A 25151-nucleotide genomic window follows, 5' to 3' on the forward strand; every position below is an offset into this window, starting at 1 on the left:
ACCTGCAAGTCGGAAGAAGACACCAGTGCAGGACCAGTTAGTCCGGAGGTGTCCAAGTGGTTTTCACCCAGGGCCACATGGCAGTTATTTTTGGCCCCAGAGGGCCGCTTCTATCCATCCATCCATCCATCCATTTTCTACCGCTTATTCCCTTTTGGGGTCGCGGGGGGGCGCTGGAGCCTATCTCAGCTACAATCGGGCGGAAGGCGGGGTACACCCTGGACAAGTCGCTTCTATCAGTGGATGCTATTATTACACCTATTTGTCTATGCATTTTATTAGATTAAAAAAAAAAATTATGTAAAAAAAAAGCGCATTAATTTCACCTCAAAATGTAGTGTATATTACGGTAAATGAAAAAACAGCACTGCTGTTTTTATGGTAAAAAAAATAAACAAGGCAGCTCATTTGACAGAATTTAAATGTGAAATTTACATTTGTTTTTTTTTCTGTAAATAAAAAAAATGCAATTTTACAGTAAAAAAAAATAATAATAATTTCACTGCAAAATGTAGTGTATATTACATGGATGTTTTTATGTTTAAAGAAAAAAGGGGAAAAAAGGCAACTCATTTGCCAGAATTTTACTGTAAAATGTACTTTTTTTTTTCACTGTAAATTTATTAAAAAAAACTGAAATTTTACAGTAAAAAAAATCCTTTATTTCACTTCAAAATGTAGTATATATTACTGTAAGTGTAAAAACAGTACTGCTGTTTTTATGGTAAGAAAGAAAAAGGCAGCTCAGTTGCCAGAATTTTACTGTAAAATGTACTTCTTTTTTTTTTACTGTAAATTAAAAAAACTGCAAATTTACAGTAAAATGCAATAATCTCACCTCAAAATGTATTGCATATTACTGTAAATGGAAAAACAGTACTGCTGTTTTTATGGTAAGAAAAAAAAAAAAGGCAGTTCAGTTGCCAGAATTTGACTGTAAAATTTACAACTGTAAATGTAAAAAAACTGAAATTTTACAGTAAAAAACCCCCCAATTATTTCACCTCAAAATGTAGTGTATATTACAGTAAATGGAAAAACAGCACTGCTGTTTTTATGGTAAAAAAAATAAACAAGGCAGCTCATTTGACAGAATTTAAATGTGAAATTTACATTTGTTTTTTTTCTGTAAATAAAAAAAACTGCAATTTTACAGTAAAAAAAATGCAATAATTTCGCCTCAAAATGTAGTGTATATTACTGTAAATGGAAAAACAGTCATGCTGTTTTTATGTTAACAAATAAGGTGGAAAAAAAGGCAACTCATTTGCCAGAATTTTACTGTAAAATGTACATTTGTTTTTTTTTTTACTGTGAATGTATAAAAAAACAACTGAAATTTTACAGTAAAAAAAATCATTTATTTCACTTCAAAATGTAGTATATATTACTGTAAGTGTAAAAACAGTACTGCTGTTTTTATGGTAAGAAAAAAAAAAGGCAGCTCAGTTGCCAGAATATTACTGTAAAATGTACATTTGGTTTTTTTACTGTAAATTAAAAAAACTGCAAATTTACTGTAAAATGCAATAATCTCACCTCAAAATGTATTGCATATTACTGTAAATGGAAAAACAGTACTGCTGTTTTTATGGTAAGAAAAAAAAAAAGGCAGCTCAGTTGCCAGAATTTGACTGTAAAATTTACAATTGTTTTTTTGTACTGTAAATTTAAAAAACCTGAAATTTTACAGTAAAAAAAAAACCCCAATAATTTCACCTCAAAATGTAGTGTATATTACCGTAAATGGAAAAACAGTACTGCTGTTTTCATGGTAACAAAAAAAAAAAAAGGCAACTCATTTGCCAGAATTTTACTGTAAAATTTACATTTGTTTTTTGTTTTTTTACTGTAAATTACAAAAAAAACAACTGGAATTTTACAATACAATGCAATAATTTCACCTCAAAATGTAGTGTTTATTACTGTAAATGGAAAAACAGTACTGCTGTTTTTATGGTAGAAAAAAAGAAAAAGAAAGGCAGCTCATTTGCCAGAATTTTACTGTAAAATGTACTTATTTTTCTTTACTGTAAATAAAAAAAACTGCAATTTTACAGTTAAAAAAAGCAATAATTTCACCTCACAATGTAGTGTATATTACTGTAAATGGAAAAACAGTACTGCTGTTTTTATGTTAAAAAAAATAAACAAGGCAGCTCATTTGACAGAATTTAAATGTGAAATTTACATTAGGTTTTTTTTCTGCAAATAAAAAAAACTGCAATTTTACAGTAAAAAAAAATGCAATAATTTCACCTCAAAATGTAGTGTATATTACAGTAAATGGAAAAACAGCACTGCTGTTTTCATGGTAAAAAAAAAAAAAAAAAAAAAAAGGCAGCTCATTTGCCAGAATTTTACTGTAAAATTTACATTTGTTTTTTGTTTTTTTTACTGTAAATTACAAAAAAAAAACTGGAATTTTACAATACAATGCAATAATTTCACCTCAAAATGTAGTGTATATTACTGTAAATGGAAAAACAGTACTGCTGTTTTTATGGTAGAAAAAAAGAAACAGAAAGGCAGCTCATTTGCCAGAATTGTACTGTAAAATTTACTTATTTTTCTTTACTGTAAATAAAAAAACTGCAATTTTACAGTAAAAAAAAAAGCAATAATTTCACCTCAAAATGTAGTGTATATTACGGTAAATGGAAAAACAGCACTGCTGTTTTTATGTTAAAAAAATAAACAAGGCAGCTCATTTGACAGAATTTAAATGTGAAATTTACATTAGGTTTTTTTTCTGTAAATAAAAAAACTGCAATTTTACAGTAAAAAAAATGCAATAATTTCACCTCAAAATTTAGTGTACATTACTGTAAATGGAAAAACAGTCATGCTGTTTTTATGTTAACAAATAAGGTGAAAAAAGGCAACTCATTTGCCAGAATTTTACTGTAAAATGTGCATTTGTTTTTTTACTGTAAATGTAAAAAAAAAACTGAAATTTACAGTAAAAAAAAATCAATAATTTCACTTCAAAATGTAGTATATATTACTGTAAATGGGAAAACAGTACTGCTGTTTTTATGGTAAGAAAGAAAAAGGCAGCTCAGTTGCCAGAATTTTACTGTAAAATGTACTTCTTTTTTTTTTTTTTACTGTAAATTGAAAACAAACCTGCAATTTTACATTAAAAAAAAGAAGCAATAATTTCACCTCAAAATGTAGTGTATATTACTGTAAATGGAAAAACAGCCATGCTGTTTTTATGTTTAAAAAAAAAGGAGAAAAAAAAAGCAACTCATTTGCCAGAATTTTATAGTAAAATGTACATTTAGTTTTTTTTACTGTAAATTTATTTTAAAAAAACTGAAATTTTACAGTAAAAAAAATCATTTATTTCACTTCAAAATGTAGTATATATTACTGTAAATGTAAAAACAGTACTGCTGTTTTATGGTAAGAAAAAAAAAGGCAGCTCAGTTGCCAGAATTTTACTGTAAAATGTACATTTGTTTTTTTTACTGTAAATTTAAAAAACTGCAAATTTACAGTAAAATGCAATAATCTCACCTCAAAATGTATTGCATATTACTGTAAATGGAAAAACAGTACTGCTGTTTTTATTGTAAGAAAAAAAAGGCAGCTCGGTTGCCAGAATTTGACTGTAAAATTTACATTAGTTTTTTTGTACTGTAAATTTAAAAAAAACTGAAATTTTACAGTAAAAAACCCCCCAATAATTTCAGCTCAAAATGTAGTGTATATTACCGTAAATGGAAAAACAGTACTGCTGTTTTCATGGTAAAAAAAAAAAAAAAAAAAAAAGGCAGCTCATTTGCCAGAATTTTACTGTAAAATCTACATTTGTTTTTTTTTTAACTGTAAATTACAAAAAAAAAAATGGAATTTTACAATAAAATGCAATAATTTCACCTCAAAATGTAGTGTATATTACTGTAAATGGAAAAACAGTACTGCTGTTTTTATGGTAGAAAAAAAGAAAAAGAAAGGCAGCTCATTTGAAAGAATTTTACTGTAAAATTTACTTATTTTTCTTTACTGTAAATAAAAAAAACTGCAATTTTACAGTAAAAAAAGCAATAATTTTACCTCAAAATGTAGTGTATATTACAGTAAATGGAAAAACAGCACTGCTGTTTTTATGGTAAAAAAAATAAACAAGGCAGCTCATTTGACAGAATTCAAATGTGAAATTTACATTTGTTTTTTTCTGTAAATAAACAAAACTGCAATTTTACAGTAAAAAAAATGCAATAATTTCGTCTCAAAATGTAGTGTATATTACTGTAAATGGAAAAACAGCCATGCTGTTTTTATGTTAAAAAAATAAGGGGAAAAAAGGCAACTCATTTGCCAGAATTTTACTGTAAAATGTGCATTTGTTTTTTTTACTGTAAATGTAAAAAAACCTGAAATTTACAGTAAAAAAAATCAATAATTTCACTTCAAAATGTAGTATATATTACTGTAAATGGAAAAACCGTACTGCTGTTTTTATGGTAAGAAAGAAAAAAGCAGCTCAGTTGCCAGAATTTTACTGTAAAATGTACTTCTTTTTTTTTTTTTACTGTAAATTGAAAACAAACCTGCAATTTTACAGTAAAAAAAAAAGAAGCAATAATTTCACCTCAAAATGTAGTGTATATTACTGTAAATGGAAAAACGGTATGCTGTTTTTATGGTTAAAAAAAGGCAGCTCAGTTGCCAGAATTTTACTGTAAAATTTACATTAGTTTTCTTTTACTGTAAATTAAAAAACAAACTGTAATTTTCAGTAAAAAAAACAATAGTTTCACCTCAAAATGTAGTGTGCATTACTGTAAATGAAAAAACAGTACTGCTGTTTTTATGGTAAAAAAAAATTTTTTAAATTTAAAAGCAGCTCATTCGCCAGAATTTAACTGTAAAATTTACATTTGTTTTTTTTTACTGTAAATTTTAAAAACTGCAATTTTATAGTAAAAACAAAGCAATAATTTCACCTCAAAATATAGTGTATATTACTGTAAATGGAAAAACATTACTGCTGTTTTCATGGTAAAAAAGAAAAAAGAAAAAAAAAGGCAGCTCATTTGCCAGAATTTGACCGTAACATTTACATTTGTTGTTTTTTTTTACTGTAAATTTAACAAACTGCCATTTTACAGTAAAAAAATGCAATAATTTCACCTCAAAATGTAGTGTATATTACTGTAAATGGAAAAACAGTACTGCTGTTTTTATGGTAAAAAAAAAAAAAAAAAAAAAAGAGGAAAAAAAAGGCAACTCATTTGCCAGAATTTTACTGTAAAATTTACATTTCTTTTTTTTACTGTAAATTTAAAAAAAACTGCAATTTTACAATAAAATGCAATAATTTCACCTCAAAATGTAGTGTATATTACTGTAAATGGAAAAACAGTACTGCTGTTTTTATGGTAAAAAAAAAAAACATTATAAAAAAAAAAGGGAGCTCAGTTACCAGAATTTTACTGTAAAATGTACATTTGTTTTTTTTTACTGTGAATAAAAAAAAACTGCAATTTTACAGTTAAAAAAAAAGCAATAATTTCACCTCAAAATGTAGTGTATATTACTGTAAATGGAAAAACAGTACTGCTGTATTTACGGTATTAAAAATAATTAAAAAAATAAATAAAAAAGAAAGAAAGGCAGTTCAGTTGCCAGAATGTTACTGTAAAATTTACATTTGTTTTTTCATTGTAAATAAAAAAAACCTGCAATTTTACAGTAAAATGCAACAATTTCACCTCAAAATGGAGTGTATTTTACTGTAAATGGAAAAACAGTACTGCTATTTTTATGGTTAAAAAAAAAAAAAAAAAGGCAGCTCAGTTGCCAGAATTTTACTGTAGAATTTACATTTGTTTTTTTTACTGTAGATTAAAAAAAACCCTGCAATTTTACAGTTAAAAAAAGCAATAATTTCACCTCAAAATGTAGTGTATATTACTGTAAATGGAAAACAGTACTGCTGTTTTTATGGTAAAAAAAAAAAAAAAAAGGCAAAACAGTTGCCAGAATTTTACTGTAAAATTTACATTTGTTTTTTTACTGTAAATTAAAAAAACCTGCAATTTTACAGTTAAAAAAAGCAATAATTTCACCTCAAAATGTAGTGTATATTACTGTAAATGGAAAACAGTACTGCTGTTTTTATGGTAAAAAAAAAAGGCAAAACAGTTGCCAGAATTTTACTGTAAAATTTACATTTGTTTTTTTTACTGTAAATTAAAAAAAAACTGAAATTTTAGAGTAAAAACCCCCCATTAATTTCACTTCCAAATGTAATATATTACTGTAAATGGAAAAACAGTACTGCTGTTTTTATGGTTAAAAAAAAAAAAAAAAAAGGCAAAACAGTTGCCAGAATTTTACTGTAAAATTTACATTTGTTTTTTTACTGTAAATTAAAAAAAACTGAAATTTTAGATTAAAACAACCCATTAATTTCACTTAAAAATGTAATATATTACTGTAAATGGAAAAACAGTACTGCTGTTTTTATGGTAAAAAAAAAAAAAAAAAATTATTAAAAAAAAATGCAGCTCAGTTGCCAGAATTTTACTGTAAAATTTATATTTAGTTTTTTTTACTGTAAATTAAAAAAAGGTATGTCAAAATGTGACTTTTTCAACTTTTTCCCAAGCTGGTTTACCTTGAGCATTGTCCTTGTGGCTGGACAGTCAGTCAGCGAGGTGGCCCTGGAAGACGGATCCGTTTGGTTCATCTTCCTTATGATGCTTAGGCCCCTGGGTACCGAAACCGGAACCTCGTTTTCCGTGGAGGTGGACGGAAGGACGCTGTCTGCCTCCGGTTCCACCCGGTCGGGTTTTCCCTCCTTGCAAGGAGCACCTCCGTTCTGCTGCTTCTGCTGTAGCGCCTCCGTTTCCTTCCTTTGCCTGGCCTCCCGGAGCTGCTCCCGCATCTTCTGGATGTAGCTGTTCTGGATCTCGCCTGCATCCTCCTGACCTTCTCCCAGACTGATGCCGGAGGCCTTCCGGCTGTCCCTTTGAACGCGGCTCCGGCTGGCCTTTGAGATGCGGTAGTAGAGGTAGATCATGATGGCCACGGGCAGGTAGAAGGCGGCGATGGCCGTCCCGAACGTGACCGCCGGGTTGGAGAAGAACTGGATGTAGCATTCCCCCGGAGGCACGGTTCTCCCGCCCACGATGAACTGCCAAAACAGAATGGCCGGCGCCCACAGGACGAAGGACAGCACCCAGGCCGCGGCGATCATGAGGCCGGCCATCTTGGTGCTGCGGCGAGCCGGGTAGCTGAGCGGTTTGGTGACACAGAAGTATCGGTCAAAACTGATGATGAGGAGGTTCATGACGGAGGCGTTGCTGACCACGTAGTCCACGGCCAGCCACAGGTCGCACACCACCGCTCCGAGAGGCCAGTAGCCGATCACGATGTAGACGGTGTAGAGGTTCATGGAGCAGACGCCGATAATGAGGTCTGCACAGGCCAGGCTGAACAGGAAGTAGTTGTTGACGGTTTGCAGGTTCCTGTTTACCTTTGGAGAGACCACAAGGAGGCTGTCAGATGCTAATCTTCTTTGTCTGATGGATGGTCTACCTTCTATTGGATTAGCTCCCTGCACGTATCACTTCTCAGACCTCAGAGGAAGCTATCCAAAGGAGAGCCCCGAGGACCTATTCTTTCACCAAGTAAGAGATCTCATTGAGATCTCTTTCTCAAAGGATTACGGTCTGCGTCTGTAAATACCCATATTAATGTCGGACAACTTTTTCCAGTTTTAGTTTCATCTCCAAACGTACAAATGAGTTTGGCAGGTTCTTTCTCAGAATGCTTTGCAAAACATCCCCCAAATGTAATCATATCTAGAGAAATGATTGATGGACAAAGAGTTGCTGTTAGGGCAGCAATGATCAATTATTGTGGAAAATCGTATTGAGTCATTTGTTGGATTGAACAAGTCATCAACACACTTTATAGCAGGGTCCCCAAACCTTTGGATTTGGGGCCACATTGGGTTGAAATAATTTGTCTGTGGGCCAGTCTACCTATATATATATATATATATACAGTCAAGGTTTCTGTGTACGTTAGGTCAGGAAAAAACTTTAAGAGGCTATATCATCCCGACAAGCCTGTTTCCCAGGTTTCCCTGCTCGTCAGGGGATTTTATATATATATATATAAATACGTTAGGTCAGGAAAAAACACAGAGGCTATATCATCTTTACAAGCCTGTTTTGCAGGTTTCCCTGCTCAGGGAATCCTGTGAAACAGGCTTGTAGGGATGATATAGCCTCTGTGTTTTTTTCCTGACCTAACGTATATTCCGCTCTACCCCGGTATTGAGTATATACCGGGGATTATATACCACGGAATATACGTTACGTCAGGAAAAACATAAGAGGCTATATCATCCCTACAAGCCTGTTTCGCAGGTTTCATATATATATATATATATATATATATATATATATACCGGGGTAGAGTGGAATATATGCATGTATATATACGTATATATGCATACATATATATATGTATGTATATATATATAAATATATATATATATATATATAAATATATATGTATGCATATATATATATATATATATATATATATATATGTATATATATATATATACACATATATGTATGCATATATACGTATATATACATGCATATATTCCACTCTACCCCAGTACATAAATATATATATATATATATATATATATATATATATATATATATATATATATATATATATATATATATATATATATATATATGTATATATATATATGTATATGTATATGCATATGTATATATATATATATATATATATATATATATATATATATATGTATATATATATATCTATATATATATATATATATATATATATATATATATATATATGTGATATATGTGTATCTATGTATACATATATATAAAGATATGTATATATATGTATGTATGTATATGTATATTTGTATGTATGTATATATGTATATATGTATATATACATATATATGTATATCAGAATCAGAAATACTTTATTAATGATTCTGATATACATAATTACAGATATATACATATATACATACATACAGTATATACATATATATACATACATACAGTATATACATATAAAGATATACGTATATATGTGTATACATGTATATATATATATATATATATATATATATACACTCATATATATATATATATAAGTATATATATATATATATATATATATATATATATATATATATATATATATATATATATATATATATATATATATATATATATATACACTTATATATATATATATATATATATAAAAGATAAATGGTAATAAAAGATGCAACCTATGTTTGAAAGAGAAACTGTTTATTATTTACCGTCCAGACCTGTCATCCCTCAACAAGCGCAGCGAAATTGTAACAACATGCCGCCATAGACGGAAACACCTCCTAGGTAACACATGAGCCAATCACCACGCCCCTAGGCCAGCCTGTACCCACCCACTCTGTGCCCTATATAAACCATGGTATGCGAATGCTCCCATTAAAACCTCCTGATGATTGAGGGTACCCCCCTCATGAAACAGGCCTGTAGAGATGAAATAGTCTTGTGATTTTTTTCCCACACATACATATATTGCGCTCTACTACGGTATCGAGCACTATTTTTTGGATAACCTTATTAAGACATATATATATATATATATATATATATATATATATATATATATATATATATATATATATATATATATATATATATATATATATATATATATATAAACGACTGAAGCAGGAAGTAAACCAGCAAACTATGAGGAGGCAAAGTACAAGAACTGACTTTGAGTGTGTGTGTGTGTGCGTGTGTGTGTGTGTGTGTGTGTGTGTGTGTGTGTGTGTGTGTGTGTGTGTGTGTGTGTGTGTGTGTGTGTGTGTGTGTGTTTGTGTGCGTGCGTGCGTGCGTGTTGGAGTACACACACGTAAAAGAGTCATCAGCTAACCTTTATGGAGAGCATGACCAGGATGTTTCCAATGGCGGTGATGAGACTCAGGGATCCCGCCACCAGGATGATGAGCACAATCTCCAGGTTCGTGTAAGGGCTTCCCGAGAAGAGGCCGGCCCGGGCTCCACTGCTGGCGTTCCCGGTCTCCATGGTCTCTGGTCACGGGTCCCTCAAGCCGGAGTGGCGTGGCTGCCAATTCTGTCAGGGGGGGGGGGGGGCGGCAACAAAAAGGGGCAAGTTGACAACACGTGGCGGCTTCGGTTTGAACACTTTTTCAGTGTGTGAACAGAGGCTAGGTGTGCAAATAAAGGCTTCGTGTTGGGAAATAGAAAAGGGGGCCTGGTGTCGGGAAAAGCCATCAGTATTAGACGGGAGAAAATGCAATTATTACATATAATGACCATATCTCGGTAACATCTTCGCTTGATATGTGCTTCTCTGAAAAACTCAAGCCGTAACTTCATTTGTCACGTTTTGGAGACGTCTTGCAGGCTCGTCTGGAAGACAGTCGGCTTTAATTCGCCCTCTCGTCTTCTTGAAAATCAAAATAACGGCATCAAGCGTTTGTGAGACGTTCAATTACCAAATAGTCCGAATGCTCGGTCGAACCGGGGATGGTGACAGGAAGTCGCGTCAAATAAATGTCGCTTCTTCCCCCCCGGGAGCGTCTGAGCTGACCTGGAAGTGTAAACCGTGACGAGATAGGAGCTGACAGGTTGGACAGGAGCACCTACACCTGTGCAGGGTTCATTTAAACTCCCTGGAAGTACAAAACGCCCTTTGAGAAGATCTAACGTGCATGTATTCAGAATTGTGTAATCCTTTTCAACTTATATTCAATTGAATAGACTGCAAAGACAAGATATTTAACATTCCAACTGGAAAACATTTATTATAGCTGTTTTTTGCAAATATTAGCTCATTTGGAAAAAAAAAACCTTATGATTCTCTCTTTTTTTTTTTTTTTATTCTTTTTTTTTTTAATGTAATAAATATTAGCTCATTTGGAAAAAACCCTCTTATGATTCTCTTTTTTTTTTTTTATGGAATAAATATTATCTCATTTGGAAAAAAAACCTCTTATGATTCTCTTTTATTTTTTATTTTATTTTATTTATTTTTATTTATTTAATTATCTCATTTAAAAGTATGTCTTTTTGAAAAACTATTCAGAAAAGTATTAATTATCTTAGTATAAATATTTTACATGAAGTATTTTTTCACTTTAAAAATGCCAGTTTTACATAATAAATAATAATAAGAAAAGGAAATAATGTGTATAAAAAATTTTGTTTTATATATTTGCTAATATTTGAAAATGTTAGCTCATTTGGAAAAAACCTCTTATGTATGTATCTCTTTAATTTTTATTAATTTTAATGTTTTAATTTAAATTTTTTAATTTATCTCATTTGAAAGTATGTCTTTTTGAAAAACTATTTAGAAAAGTATTAATTATCTTAGTGTAAATATTTTACATGAAGTATTTTTTTCACTTTAAAAATGCTAGTTTTACATAATACATTTAAGAAAAGGAAATAATATGTATACAAAATTTAGTTTTATATATTTGCTAATATTTGCAAATATTAGCTCATTTGGGGAAAAAAACTTTTATGTATCTCATTTTATTTAATTTTTTTAATTTTTATGTATCTCATTTAAAAGTATGTCTTTTTAAAAAACGATTTAGAAAATTATTAATTATTTTAGTATAAATATTTTACATTTTTTCACTTTAAAATGCTAGTTTTACATAATACATTTAAGAAAAGGAAATAATATGTATAAAAAAATTGGGTTTTATATATTTGCTAATATTTGCAAATATTAGCTCATTTGAAAAAAAAAACTCTTATGTATCTCATTTATTTTTATTTGTTTTATTTTTGTAAATTTTATTATAATTTTTTTATGTATCCCATTTAAAAGTATGTATTTTTGAAAAACTATTTAGAAAAGTATTAATTATCTTACTATAAATATTTTACATGAAGTATTGTTTTACATAATACATTTAATAAAACTAAATATGAATTTAAAAAAATTGGTTTTATTTAACTTTTCTACCTAGATGTATAACAAATAATAATAAATGCAGTATAATTTTAGTTGTATGCTAAAAAATCTAATAAAAACTTTTTTATTACGACTAAATCTTGAATAAATTTTTTTTTTTTTTAGAAACCCAAAAAGTATTGTATGCATATATTTATATATATATATATATATATATATATATATATATATATATATATATATATATATATATATATATATATATATATATATATATATATATATATATGTTTGAGTGTTATTTACTTAAAATTAAATACAATCAAATTAAATTGTGGTTTTGTGGAAAAAGGAAAAAAATATTTTTCGAAATAAAGATTATGGTTAAAATTACAATTAAAAATTAAAAATTACAGTTAAATCAACTTATATTCAATTGAATAGACTGCAAAGACAAGATACTGTATACATAATATATATATTTACTGTATATATATATATATTTTTGGAAATATTAGCTCATTTGGAATTTGATGCCTGCAACATATTCCATAAAAGCTGGCACGTGTGGCAAAAAAGACAGAGAAAGTTGAGGAATGCTCATCAAACACTTATTTGGAACATCCCACAGGTGAACGGGCTAATTGGGAACAGGTGGGTGCGATGATTGGGCATAAAAGCATTCACAAACAAGGACGGGGCGAGGGTCACCACTTTGTCAACAAATGCATGAGCAAATTGTTAAAGAACAACATTTCTCAACCAGCTATTGCAAGGAATTTAGGGATTTCACCATCTACGCTCCGTAATATCATCAAAAGGTTCAGAGAATCTGGAGAAATCACTGCACGTAAGCCATGATATTACGGACCTTCGATCCCTCAGGCGGAACTGCATCAAAAACTGACATCAGTGTGTAAAGGATATCACCACGTGGGCTCAGGAACACTTCAGAAAACCACTGTCAGTAACTACAGTTGGTGGCTACATCAATGTTTATTTATATAGCCCTAAATCACAAGTGTCTGTACATCTGTAAGTGTAAGTTAAAACTCTATTATGCAAAACAAAAGCCATTTATCAACAACACCCAGAAACGCCGCCGGTTTCGCTGGGCCCAAGCTCATCTTAGATGGACTGATGCAAAGTGGGAAAAGTGTTCTGTGGTCTGACGAGTCCACATTTCAAATTGTTTTTTGGAAACTGTAGACGTCAAGAGGAGAAGAACCATCCGGACTGTTATAGGCGCAAAGTGTAAAAGTCAGCATGTGTGATGGTATGGGGGTGTATTAGTGCCCAAGGCATGGGTAACTTACACATCTGTGAAGGCACCATTAATGCTGAAAGGTACATACAGGTTTTGGAGCAACATATGTTGCCATCCAAGCAACGTTCTCATGGACGCCCCTGCTTATTTCAGCAAGACAATGCCAAGCCACGTGTTACAACAGCGTGGCTCAAATCATTGTATTCTCTTTTTATTGTTGGATAGAAGCTTTAAAGATGGTAGCAAGTGACACCGTGACTCAAGGAACAATGCAAGGGAGGATAGAAAAGCAGGCCCACACGTAACGTTGTGATGAAGCAATGGACTCTAATTAGGAAATCAATGTAAAGACCCTCAAGGGTCATTGCATGTAAGTGACTCCATTAAGGCCACACGATAACATCGTAGTCCACCTGAGCGATGTTCCCTTCCTGCGCACACGGCCCCCGTGAAACTTCATTAGAACCTGGCTGACTCCATCACTTTGCTCCTCACCCAAGTCCGGTCTAAGGTCTCCATGGACTCAATTCACGTATTTTTTTTTTTACAGGTATGCCAACCCTAATAACCGTATAAAATAGTTTCTCACGACTCTACACAAAGAACTCGTGTTGATTGTCGTACTGAATGTCTATGGGTACTTTTCACATTTCGATCAATGCAATACCAGGGAATCGATACCAGTACCAATTTGTGATACTTCTGTGTGTGTGTTCAAATGTGATACCAAATGTTAGTAGTTTTAAGGAATATATATAGATATATCTGCGGCTCATAGTCCGGTGCGGCTAATACATGTAAACACATTTATATCTTCTAAAATTTGGCGGGGAAATACGATATTATCGATGATATCATTATTAATCGGTCTTGAATCGGCCAAAATGTGCCCAAAAATTCCCACCCCTAGCATATATTAAAGTAAAAGTAGCAATGATTGTCACACACACACACGAGGTGTGGTGAAATTTATTCTCTGCATTCGACCCATCACCCTTGACCACCCACTGGGAGGTGAGGGGAGCAGTGAGCAGCAGCGGTGGCCGCGCCCAGGAATAATTTTTTCGGCGATTTAACCCCCAATCCCAACCCTTGATGCTGAGTGCCGAGCAGGGAGGTAATGGCTCCCATTTTTATAGTCCTTGGCATGACTCGGCCGGGGTTTGATCACACTTAAATCACTACATTAGGAGGTTGTCTACAGCCACAGCTGTTAATAGTAAGAATATTTTCATAATGATTGTGAACTAAATCATGATTTTGCTCAATTTCAGGCCTGGTATCGGTGTTTAGCCAGAGATGTGAAGCTTATTTACAGAGACCAGACCGTGTGTGTGTGTGTGTGTGTGTGTGTGTGTGTGTGTGTGTGTGTGTGTGTGTGTGTGTGTGTGTGTGTGTGTTCTACCCTTCTTGAGATATCAACAAGGAAAAAGTATCGTCCATATGAGGACCGGTTAGGACATAAATCATGGTCTAAATACGGAAAAACCATTGCATCTAATAGAGAGCCATATACTAGAGTCCGTGAACATTGCTCCAAAGTCGGTTTTTTTTTTGTTGATTTAATGTGCATACAAAAGTAAACATTGACTTGCGTTGAGTAAAATTCCAACTTTTATTATAACACTGCCAAAATTCTACGTTTTTCTTGTGAAATTGTGACCTTTTTCTTGTGAAATTCCAACTAATTTTTCACTACAAGCTTTTTTATATTTGCATAGTATGTATATATTATTAATGTTGTAAATACACTTCTTTATATATCTAGAAAGAGTGGTCCTAAAGAGGTATGCATTATTCGGAAGTCTCAAGAAGATAAAAATACTAATGAACCAGTGTGGACATAAATCATGGTCCCAATACAGAAAACCAAATATTAGAGTCCGTGAACATTGCTCCAAAGTCGGGATTTTTTTTGGTTGATTTAATGTGCATACAAAAGTAAACATTGACTTGCGTTGAGTAAAATTCCAACTTTTATTATAATACTGCCAAAATTCTACGTTTTTCTTGTGAAATTGTGACCTTTTTCTTGTGAAATTCCAACTCATTTTTCACTACAAGCTTTTTTATATTTGCATAGTATGTATATATTATTAATGTTGTAAATACACTTCTTTATATATCTAGAAAGAGTGGTCCTAAAGAGGTATGCATTATTCGGAAGTCTCAAGAAGATAAAAATACTAATGAACCAGTGTGGACATAAATCATGGTCCCAATACAGAAAACCAAATATTAGAGTCCGTGAACATTGCTCCAAAGTCAGGATTTTTTTTTGCTGATTTAATGTGCATACAAAAGTAAACATTGACTTGCGTTGAGTAAAATGACGACTTTTATCATAATACTGCCAAAATTCTACGTTTTTCTAGTGAAATTTTGACCTTTTTCTTGTGAAATTCCAATTCATTTATTTTTCACAACAAGCTTTTTTATATTTGCATAGTATTTATATATTATTAATGTTGTAAATACACTTCTTTATATATCTAGAACGGCTGGTCCTAAAGAGGTATGCATTATTCGGAAGTCTCAAGAAGATAAACATACTAATGTGTGTGTGTGTGTGTGTGTGTGTGTGTGTGTGTGTGTGTGTGTGTGTGTGTGTGTGTGTGTGTGTGTGTGTGTGTGTGTGAGTGTGAGTGTGAGTGTGTGTGTTCTTGTGTTTCCGCCCTTCTTGAGACATCAACAAGGAAAAAGTACCTTTCATAGGAGGAGGTGTGAACCAGTGAGGACATAAATAATGGTCCCAATACAGAAAACCAAATACTAGAGTCCGTGAACATTGCTCCAAAGTCAGGATTTTTTTTTTGCTGATTTAATGTGCATACAAAAGTAAACATTGACTTGCGTTGAGTAAAATGGCGACTTTTATCATAATTCTGCCAAAATTCTACGTTTTTCTTGTGAAATTGTGACCTTTTTCTTGTGAAATTCCAACTAATTTTTCACAACAAGCTTTTTTATATTTGCATAGTATGTATATATTATTAATGTTGTAAATACACTTCTTTATATATCTAGAAAGGCTGGTCCTATAGAGGGAGGCATTATTCGGAAGTTTTAAGAAGATAAAAATACTAATATGTGTGTGTGTGTGTGTGTGTGTGTGTGTGTGTGTGTGTGTGTGTGTGTGTGTGTGTGTGTGTGTGTGTGTGTGTGTGTGTGTGTGTGTGTGTGTGTGTGCGTGTGTTTCTACCCTTCTTGAGATATCAACAAGGAAAAAGTATCGTCCATATGAGGACCGGTTAGGACATAAATCATGGTCCAAATACGGAAAAACCATTGCATCTAATAGAGAGCCATATACTAGAGTCCGTGAACATTGCTCCAAAGTCGGGATTTTTTTTTGTTGATTGAATGTGCATACAAAAGTAAACATTGACAGGTGCAAAGGCAGCAATATATGATAAAAGAAGACGGCAGCTAAAGAAGGACTTCCCTGTTCATCCCCGGAAAAAAGCCCGCCAGCTGATTTGACGACTTCCTGTGCTGACGTAAGACAACCCGCGTCGCATATGTGACCATAGGTTGAACAAATATACTACGGAGAATGACTCATTTGCACCCCCTGGTGGTGAAATCTATCAAAATGAGGGTGGTCCCAAAAAGGAGGGATTTTTCAAATGGACTGTGTGTCGCTTTTAAAAGTGCTCCCCCTCTGGTCAACATATGAAATAACAAGTGTGTGTAAGAAATTGAAATGCGCCCCCTTTGGCCAAAATTAATTTAAAAAATAAATAAATATGTATATAGAGACATACTGTAATAACTTGAAGTAAATAATGAAGATTAAAAACCAATTACAAACAAAACATTAAATAAATAAAAATATAACTAAAAGCAGTCTTTTTCTCACAATGTGTCGACTTTTTTCTGTAAAATTGGGAACAATTTCTCATATTCTTTCTGTTTCTGTAATATTGCAATATTTTCTCGTAAAATTATTACTTTTTTATGTAAAATGATTACTTTTTGATGCAAAATTGTGACATTTTTCATAAAATTTGGACTTTTATCACAATATTGCCATTTTTTTTGTTCTTCTTGTAAAAAAAAAAGCATTTTTGAGTAAAATTATGACTTTTGTCATAATTTTGCCAAGTAAAATTCCGATTATTATTATGTATATAGAGACATAATGTTATGACTTCAAGTAAGTAATTAAGAGTAAAAACCAATTTCAAACAAAAAATTCAAAAAATAAATAGATAAACTGAAAGCAGTCTTTTTCTCACAATGTGTCGACTTTTTTCTGTAAAATTGGGAACAATTTCTCATATTCTTTCTGTTTCTGTAATATTGCAATATTTTCTCGTAAAATTATTACTTTTTTATGTAAAATGATTACTTTTTGATGCAAAATTGTGACATTTTTCATAAAATTTGGACTTTTATCACAATATTGCCAATTTTTTTTGTTCTTCTTGTAAAAAAAAAAGCATTTTTGAGTAAAATTATGACTTTTGTCATAATTTTGCCAAGTAAAATTCCGATTATTATTATGTATATAGAGACATAATGTTATAACTTCAAGTAAGTAATTAAGAGTAAAAACCAATTTCAAACAAAAAATTCAAAAAACAAATAAATAAACTAAAATCAGTCTTTTTCTCACAATGTGTCGACTTTTTTCCTCATAAAATTGGGAACAATTTCTCATATTCTTTCTGTTTCTGTAATATTGCAATATTTTCTCGTAAAATCATCCCTTTTTTTATGTCAAATTATTACTTTTTAAATGCAAAATGGTGACATTTGTCATATAAAATTCTGACTTGTATCACAATATTAAAATAAATACAATAGCAAAAATTAAAATAGTGAAGTTTTTTGAGTAAAATGAGTAAAATTCCAAATATTGCCAACATTTTAAAGTTTTCTTATAAAATTGCGACTTTTGTCAAGTAAAATTACGACTCTTTTCATATAATTGCCAACATTTTCAGCTTTTCTTGTACAATTATGACTGTTATTGAGTAAAATTCCAACTTTTATCATAACATTGCACAAATGTTCATTTTTTTCTTGTAACATTTTGACTTGCGTTGAGTAAAATGACGACTTTTATCGTAATACTGACAACATTCTAAGTTTTTCTTGTGAAATTGTGACCTTTTTCTTGTGAAATTCCAACTCATTTTTCACAACAAGCTTTTTTATATTTGCATAGTATGTATATATTATTAATGTTGTAAATACACTTCTTTATATATCTAGAAAGGCTGGTCCTAAAGAGGGAGGCATTATTCTCAGGTCTCAAGAATGTAAGAAATACAAAAATGTGTGTGTGTGTGTGTGTGTGTGTGTGTGTGTGTGTGTGTGTGTGTGTGTGTGTGTGTGTGTGTGTGTGTGTGTGTGTGTGTGTGTGTGTGTGTGTGTGTGTGTGTGGACACTACACAGAGTACATGGCTTGATCAAAAGACAGACTTAATGAGTGCAGGGATCAGAGCGCAGCAGGCCTTTTAGTGTATACACGTGTAAATACTTAGTCTTATATTAAGTATTAAAATGAATACAACACATGATGTAAGTGTCTATATTGGCTATAATAGCCTACTATCAAAATTACTTTAAAAGTCTTATATAAGTGTAATAATGAAGGCAACACATGATGTAGGTTCCTATATTAGTTGTATTAGCCTACTATCAAAATGACTTTAAAAGTCTTATATAAGTGTTATAATGAAGACAACACACGACGTAAGTGTCTATATTAGTTATATTAGCCTACTATCAAAATGACTTTAAAAGTCTTATATAAGTGTTATAATGAAGGCACTACATGATGTAAGTGTCTATATTAGCTTTATTAGCCTACTATCAAAATTACTTTAAAAGTCTTATACAAGTGTTATAATGAAGACAACACATGATGTAAGTGTCTATATTAGCTATAATAGCCTACAATCAGAATGACTTTAAACGTCTTATATAAGTGTTATAATGAAGGCAACACATGACGTAAGTGTCTACATTAGATGTATTAGCCTACTATCAAAATTACTTTAAAAGTCTTATATAAGTGTTATAATGAAGACAACACATGATGTACGTGTCTATATTAACTATAATAGCCTACTATCAAAATGACTTTAGAAGTCTTATATAAGTGTTATAATGAAGACAACACATGATGTAAGTGTCTATATTAGCTATATTAGCCTACTATCAAAATGACTTTAAAAGTCTTATATAAGTGTTATAATGAAGGCAACACATGACGTAAGTGTCTACATTAGATGTATTAGCCTACTATCAAAATGACTTTAAAAGTCTTATATAAGTGTTATAATGAAGACAACACATGATGTAAGTGTCTATATTAACTATATAAGCCTACTATCAAAATGACTTTAAAGTCTTATATAAGTGTTATAATGAAGGCAACACATGATATAAGTGTCTATGTTAGCTATAATAGCCTACTATCAAAATGACTATGTGTCTCAGGCTGAAGCAAATCTTGGTTGACAAAAATGTTGAAATGTAATATTTATTCTACACATTTTTACATTATTAGAAACTATTAGTAAATCAGAGGCTACTCAGAAGGTGAGATAACTCCTGGAAATGAATGTCTTAAAATGGCCAAAGGTATAGATGTGTGTGTCCAAGTTAAAGGAAACTGCAGGCTGTCTTCTTTTAATGGATTTATTACAATCTTTGGCAAGCTGGCTAACGTTTGCTGTGGTCTGGAACAACACCTAAACAACTATGAGAAATGCAGCCAATATTACATACATATAATGTGTCATGAGACATGCAAATATACATTATATACAAAGAGGATAAAAGCAAAGGAAATTAAATGTGCTCAAATATAGCTACAAATGAGGCCTAATGATGCAACATGTACATACTCCTTCAGAGGTGGTTACATTTTCACCAAAATGTAGCTTTGGCTATTTTGTTGGTGACAAACTTTAACTAAGTCTTTTTAAAAGAGTTGGTGGTTTTTTCGTAATACATAACTAAAAAGCCACACACAATTTTACAAAAAAAAAAACCCAAACAATTATAAACTTATTTAATAATACCACCTTAACATTTGACAAGTATACACTTATTTAGCAATACCACCTTAACATTTGACAAGAAAACAATTATGCACTTATTTAATAATACCACCTTTAAATTTGACAATTATACACTTATTTAATAATACCACCTTAACATTGGACAACAAAACAACTATACACTTATTTAAAAATACCACCTTAACATTTGACAACCAAACAATTTACACTTATTTAATAATACCACCTTAACATTTGACAACCAAATACTTATACACTTATTTAATAATACCACCTTCACATTTGACAACCAAACACTTATACACTTATTTAATAATACCACCTTAACATTTGACAACAAAACAGCTATACACTTATTTAATAATACCACCTTAACATTTGACAACCAAACACTTATACACTTATTTAATAATACCACCTTAACATTTGGCAACAAAACAACTATACACTTATTTAATAATACCACCTTAACATTTGACAACCAAACACTTATACACTTATTTAATAATACCACCTTAACATTTGACAACCAAACAATTATACACTTATTTAATAATACCACCTTAACATTTGACAACCAAACACTTATACACTTATTTAATAATACCACCTTAACATTTGACAACCAAACAATTATACACTTATTTAATAATACCACCTTAACATTTGACAACCAAACAATTATACACTTATTTAATAATACCACCTTAACATTTGCCAACCAAACACTTATACACTTATTTAATAATACCACCTTAGCATTTGACAACAGAGCAATTATACATTTATTTGATAATACCACCTTAACATTTGACAACAAAACAATTATACACTTATTTAATAATACCACCTTAACATTTGACAACCAAACAATTATACACTTATTTAATAATACCACCTTAATATATGACAACCAATTATTTTATACACTTATTTAATAATACCACCTTAACATTTGACAACAAAACAATTATACACTTATTCAATAATACCACCTTAACATTTCAGAAGAAAACAATGATACACTGAATTAATAATACCACCTTAACATTTGACAACCCAACAATTATACTTATTTAATAATACCACCTTACCATTTAACAATTATACACTTATTTAATAATACCACCTTAACATTTGACAAGATACACTGAATTAATAATACCACCTTAACATTTGACAACCCACATGTTATACTTATTTAATAATACCACCTTAACATTTAACAATTATACACTTATTTAATAATACCACCTTAACATTTGACAACCAAACAATTATACACTTATTTAATAATACCACCTTAACATTTGACAACAAAACAACTATACACTTATTCAATAATACCACCTTAACATTTGACAACCAAATAATTATACATTTATTTAATAATACCACCTTAACATTTGACAACAAAACAATTATACACTTATTCAATAATACCACCTTAACATTTCAGAAGAAAACAATGATACGCTGAATTAATAATACCACCTTATTATTTGACGACCCAAAAATTATACTCATTTTAAAATACCACCTTAACTTTTGACAAGAAAACAATTATACACGTGTTTAATAATACCACCTTAACATTTGACAAGATACACTGAATTAATAATACCATTGTAACATTTGACAACCCACATATTATACCTATTTAATAATACCACCTTAACATTTAACAATTATACACTTATTTAATAATACCACCTTAACATTTGACAATTATACACTTATTTAATAATACCACCTTAACATTTGACAACCAAACGATTATACATTTATTTAATAATACCACCTTAGTATTTGACAAGCCAAAAATTATACTTATTTTAAAATACCACCTTAACTTTTGACAAGAAAACAATTATACACCTATTTAATAAATCCACCTTAACATTTGACAAGATACACTGAATTGATAATACCACCTTAGCATTTGACAACCAAACAATTATACACTTATTTAATAATACCACCTTAACATTTGACAATTATACACTTATTTAATAATACCACCTTAACATTTGACAAGATACACTGAATTGATAATACCACTTTAACATTTGACAACCAAACAATTATACATTTATTTGATAATACCACCTTATTATTTGACAACCCAAAAATTATACTTATTTTAAAATACCACCTTAACATTTGACAACCAAACAATTATACACTTATTTAATACCACCAACCAAACAATTATACATAATTATATTATTATTAAATAATATTAATATTAAATTATAATCAAATAGTGTTATTTAATATTACTGTTTGGAAGCAATGGAAGGTATGTAAATAAACATTCTGTGTGAATAACTCATTTCACAACATTACACCTGCGGCTTATAGTCTGGTGCGGCTTATATATGGAATAAATGTGTATTTCCTTCTAAAATTCAGTGGGTGCGGCTTGTATCGCCCTATATAATATACGGTACTAGTCCTCTATCTCCGCCCTCATTGGATTATTTCTCTCTTTGTTTTTAGGTGGGGTTCGGTCTTTGGAAGGGATAACTAACGACTTATATTGGGCGTTCCTGCTCTGAGAAGTGGGACATTTCACATCTGCCTGAGTGGCAGGCCTCACGCGGGCGCCTCAAAGAGTGCGTGCTGCACGGAGAGAAAACCAAAGAGTTGCAAAAAACCCAACATTTGACCCAAAAAGCCTTGGGAGGAAAAAAAAGTGCACAGATAAAATGCAGTCACTATAACACTTCACAACCGTGTTAGTTCAAATAGGTCGTCCATGCGATGACGTCACAGCAGATTTCTCATTCTGTTGCAAAAAACCCCCCAAAAAGTGCTCTTACCTGCGTGACTTTTATTGCGCAATCTTACCTGGAGTGCACGGAATGAGGCGGACGAGTCGTCTTTATTTGCTCCATGTCCGCTCTCTGGACACAAAGTCACTGGATGTTCATGTTGTTGCTCCTCCTCTGACGGTGTGTGTGCGGGTGTGTGTGTGTGTGTGTGTGTGTTCTTGTACTTCTACCCTTCTTGAGACATCAACAAAGAAAAGTATCTTCCATGTGAGGAGGTGTGAACAAGTGAGGACATAAATCATGGTCCCAATAACATTGCATCTAATAGAGAGCCAAATACTAGAGTCCGTGAACATTGCTCCAAAGTCAGGATTTTTTTGTTGTTGATTTAATGCAGTGTTTTTCACACTAGCACGCCGTGAGATATTGTCTGGTGTGCCGCGGGAGGTTATGTAAATTTCACCTAAATGGGTTAAAAAATATTTCATGCAATTAATCCGCAAATGTGCCGTTGTTGAGTGTTTGTGCTGTCTAGCGCTCGGCATATCAGTAGGTGGCAGCAGGTAGCTAATTGCTTTGTAGATGTCGGGAACATGGTTTGTTGTCGTGATCACAATATGCGGGAGGCAGCTTGCAGGTAAAAAGGTATGTAATACTTAAACCAAAAAATAAACAAGAGGCAAGTGTAAACAAAAACAGAATGCTGGACGACAGCAAAGACTTACGGGGTGTGGAGCAGACCGCGTCCACAAAGATCCCCAGGACTCCTCTCTTGTTGTCGTGATCACAATATGCGGGAGGCAGCGTGCAGGTAAAGAGGTATCTAATGCTTAAACCAAAAAAATAAACAAAAGGCAAGTGTAAACAAAAACAGAATGCTGGACGACAGCAAAGACTTACGGCGTGTGGAGCAGACGGCGTCCACAAAGATCCCCAGGACTCCTCTCTTGTTGTCGTGATCACAATATGCGGGAGGCAGCGTGCAGGTAAAAAGGTATCTAATGCTTAAACCAAAAAATAAACAAAAGGCAAGTGTAAACAAAAACAGAATGCTGGACGACAGCAAAGACTTACGGCGTGTGGAGCAGACGGCGTCCACAAAGATCCCCAGGACTCCTCTCTTGTTGTCGTGATCACAATATGCGGGAGGCAGCGTGCAGGTAAAAAGGTATCTAATGCTTAAACCAAAAAATAAACAAAAGGCAAGTGTAAACAAAAACAGAATGCTGGACGACAGCAAAGACTTACGGCGTGTGGAGCAGACCGCGTCCACAAAGATCCTCAGCACTCCTCTTCCTCCTATCCAGGAGATGGCAAAAAGCCGCTGCCTGACCAGGGCTCGGAAAATCTGCAGAGACTCCTCCCACCCCCACCGAGGACTGTTTTCACTGCCGGACTCTAGAAAGAGGTTCCGCAGCCTCCGTAGCAGAACCTCCAGGTTCTGTAACAGCTTCTTCCCTCAGGCCGTAAGACTATAGTGGCCATTAACAGTTATCTTCTACAGCTGGGTTGTCCAAAGTGCAGCACAGGGGCCATCTGTGGTCCGTGACTCCTTTGTCATCGGCCTTAAGCACATTACAAAAAACAAAAAGTAGAGATCTCATTTGCACCCTCTGGTGGTGAAATCTATCAAAATGAGGGTGGTCCCAAAAAGGAGGGATTTTTCACATTGACTGTGTGTTGCGTTTAAAAGTGCTCCCCCCTCTGGTCAACATATGAAATAACAAGTGTGTGTAAAAATTTGAAGTGCTCTCCTCTGGTCAACATATGAAATAACAAGTGTGTGTAAGAATTTGAAATGTGCCGCCTTTGGCCAAAATAATATAAAAAAATGAAAAAAATATGTATATAGAGACATACTGTAATAACTTGAAGTAAATATTGGAGATTAAAAAACAATTACAAACAAAAAACAAAAAAGGACTGTCAGGTTCAAATACTGATGACATTTATTAAACAGACAAAGAAGCAAGAAATACAGAATTCAATTTAGCTCTTTGAGGAGAAACGTCTGGGCTGTACTCTTTGTACAGTCTTCCACCACGCTCTGACGAAATG

General features: G+C 32.1%; 1 protein-coding gene and 1 long non-coding RNA gene across 3 annotated transcripts in view; one reads left to right on the top strand and one right to left on the bottom strand.

Annotated features, from left to right (window-relative positions):
* Positions 1–23279, bottom strand: part of LOC133571985 (muscarinic acetylcholine receptor M2-like) — a 24688-nt gene extending 1409 nt beyond the window's left edge. The window contains exons 1-4 of one of the 2 annotated variants that reach the window (XM_061924565.1): positions 23170–23279; positions 9985–10185; positions 6635–7495; positions 1–2 (exon numbers count right to left, since the gene is read on the bottom strand). The exon at positions 1–2 is cut by the window's left edge and continues 1409 nt beyond it. In XM_061924565.1, coding sequence (XP_061780549.1) covers positions 1–2; positions 6635–7495; positions 9985–10137 — 1016 coding nt within the window. In that variant the 5' untranslated portion in view covers positions 10138–10185; positions 23170–23279. Of the gene's footprint in view, positions 3–6634; positions 7496–9984; positions 10872–23169 lie in introns of those variants that run through there. The other variant, XM_061924566.2, reaches the window with a different exon arrangement.
* The window catches only part of LOC133571989 (uncharacterized), a 163499-nt gene that overhangs the window by 94928 nt on the left and 43420 nt on the right, over positions 1–25151 (top strand). The gene's annotated exons all lie outside the window — the stretch shown is intronic.

Source organism: Nerophis lumbriciformis, linkage group LG29 (genome assembly GCF_033978685.3).
Source record: "Nerophis lumbriciformis linkage group LG29, RoL_Nlum_v2.1, whole genome shotgun sequence".
Classification (NCBI taxonomy): Eukaryota; Metazoa; Chordata; class Actinopteri; order Syngnathiformes; family Syngnathidae; genus Nerophis; species Nerophis lumbriciformis.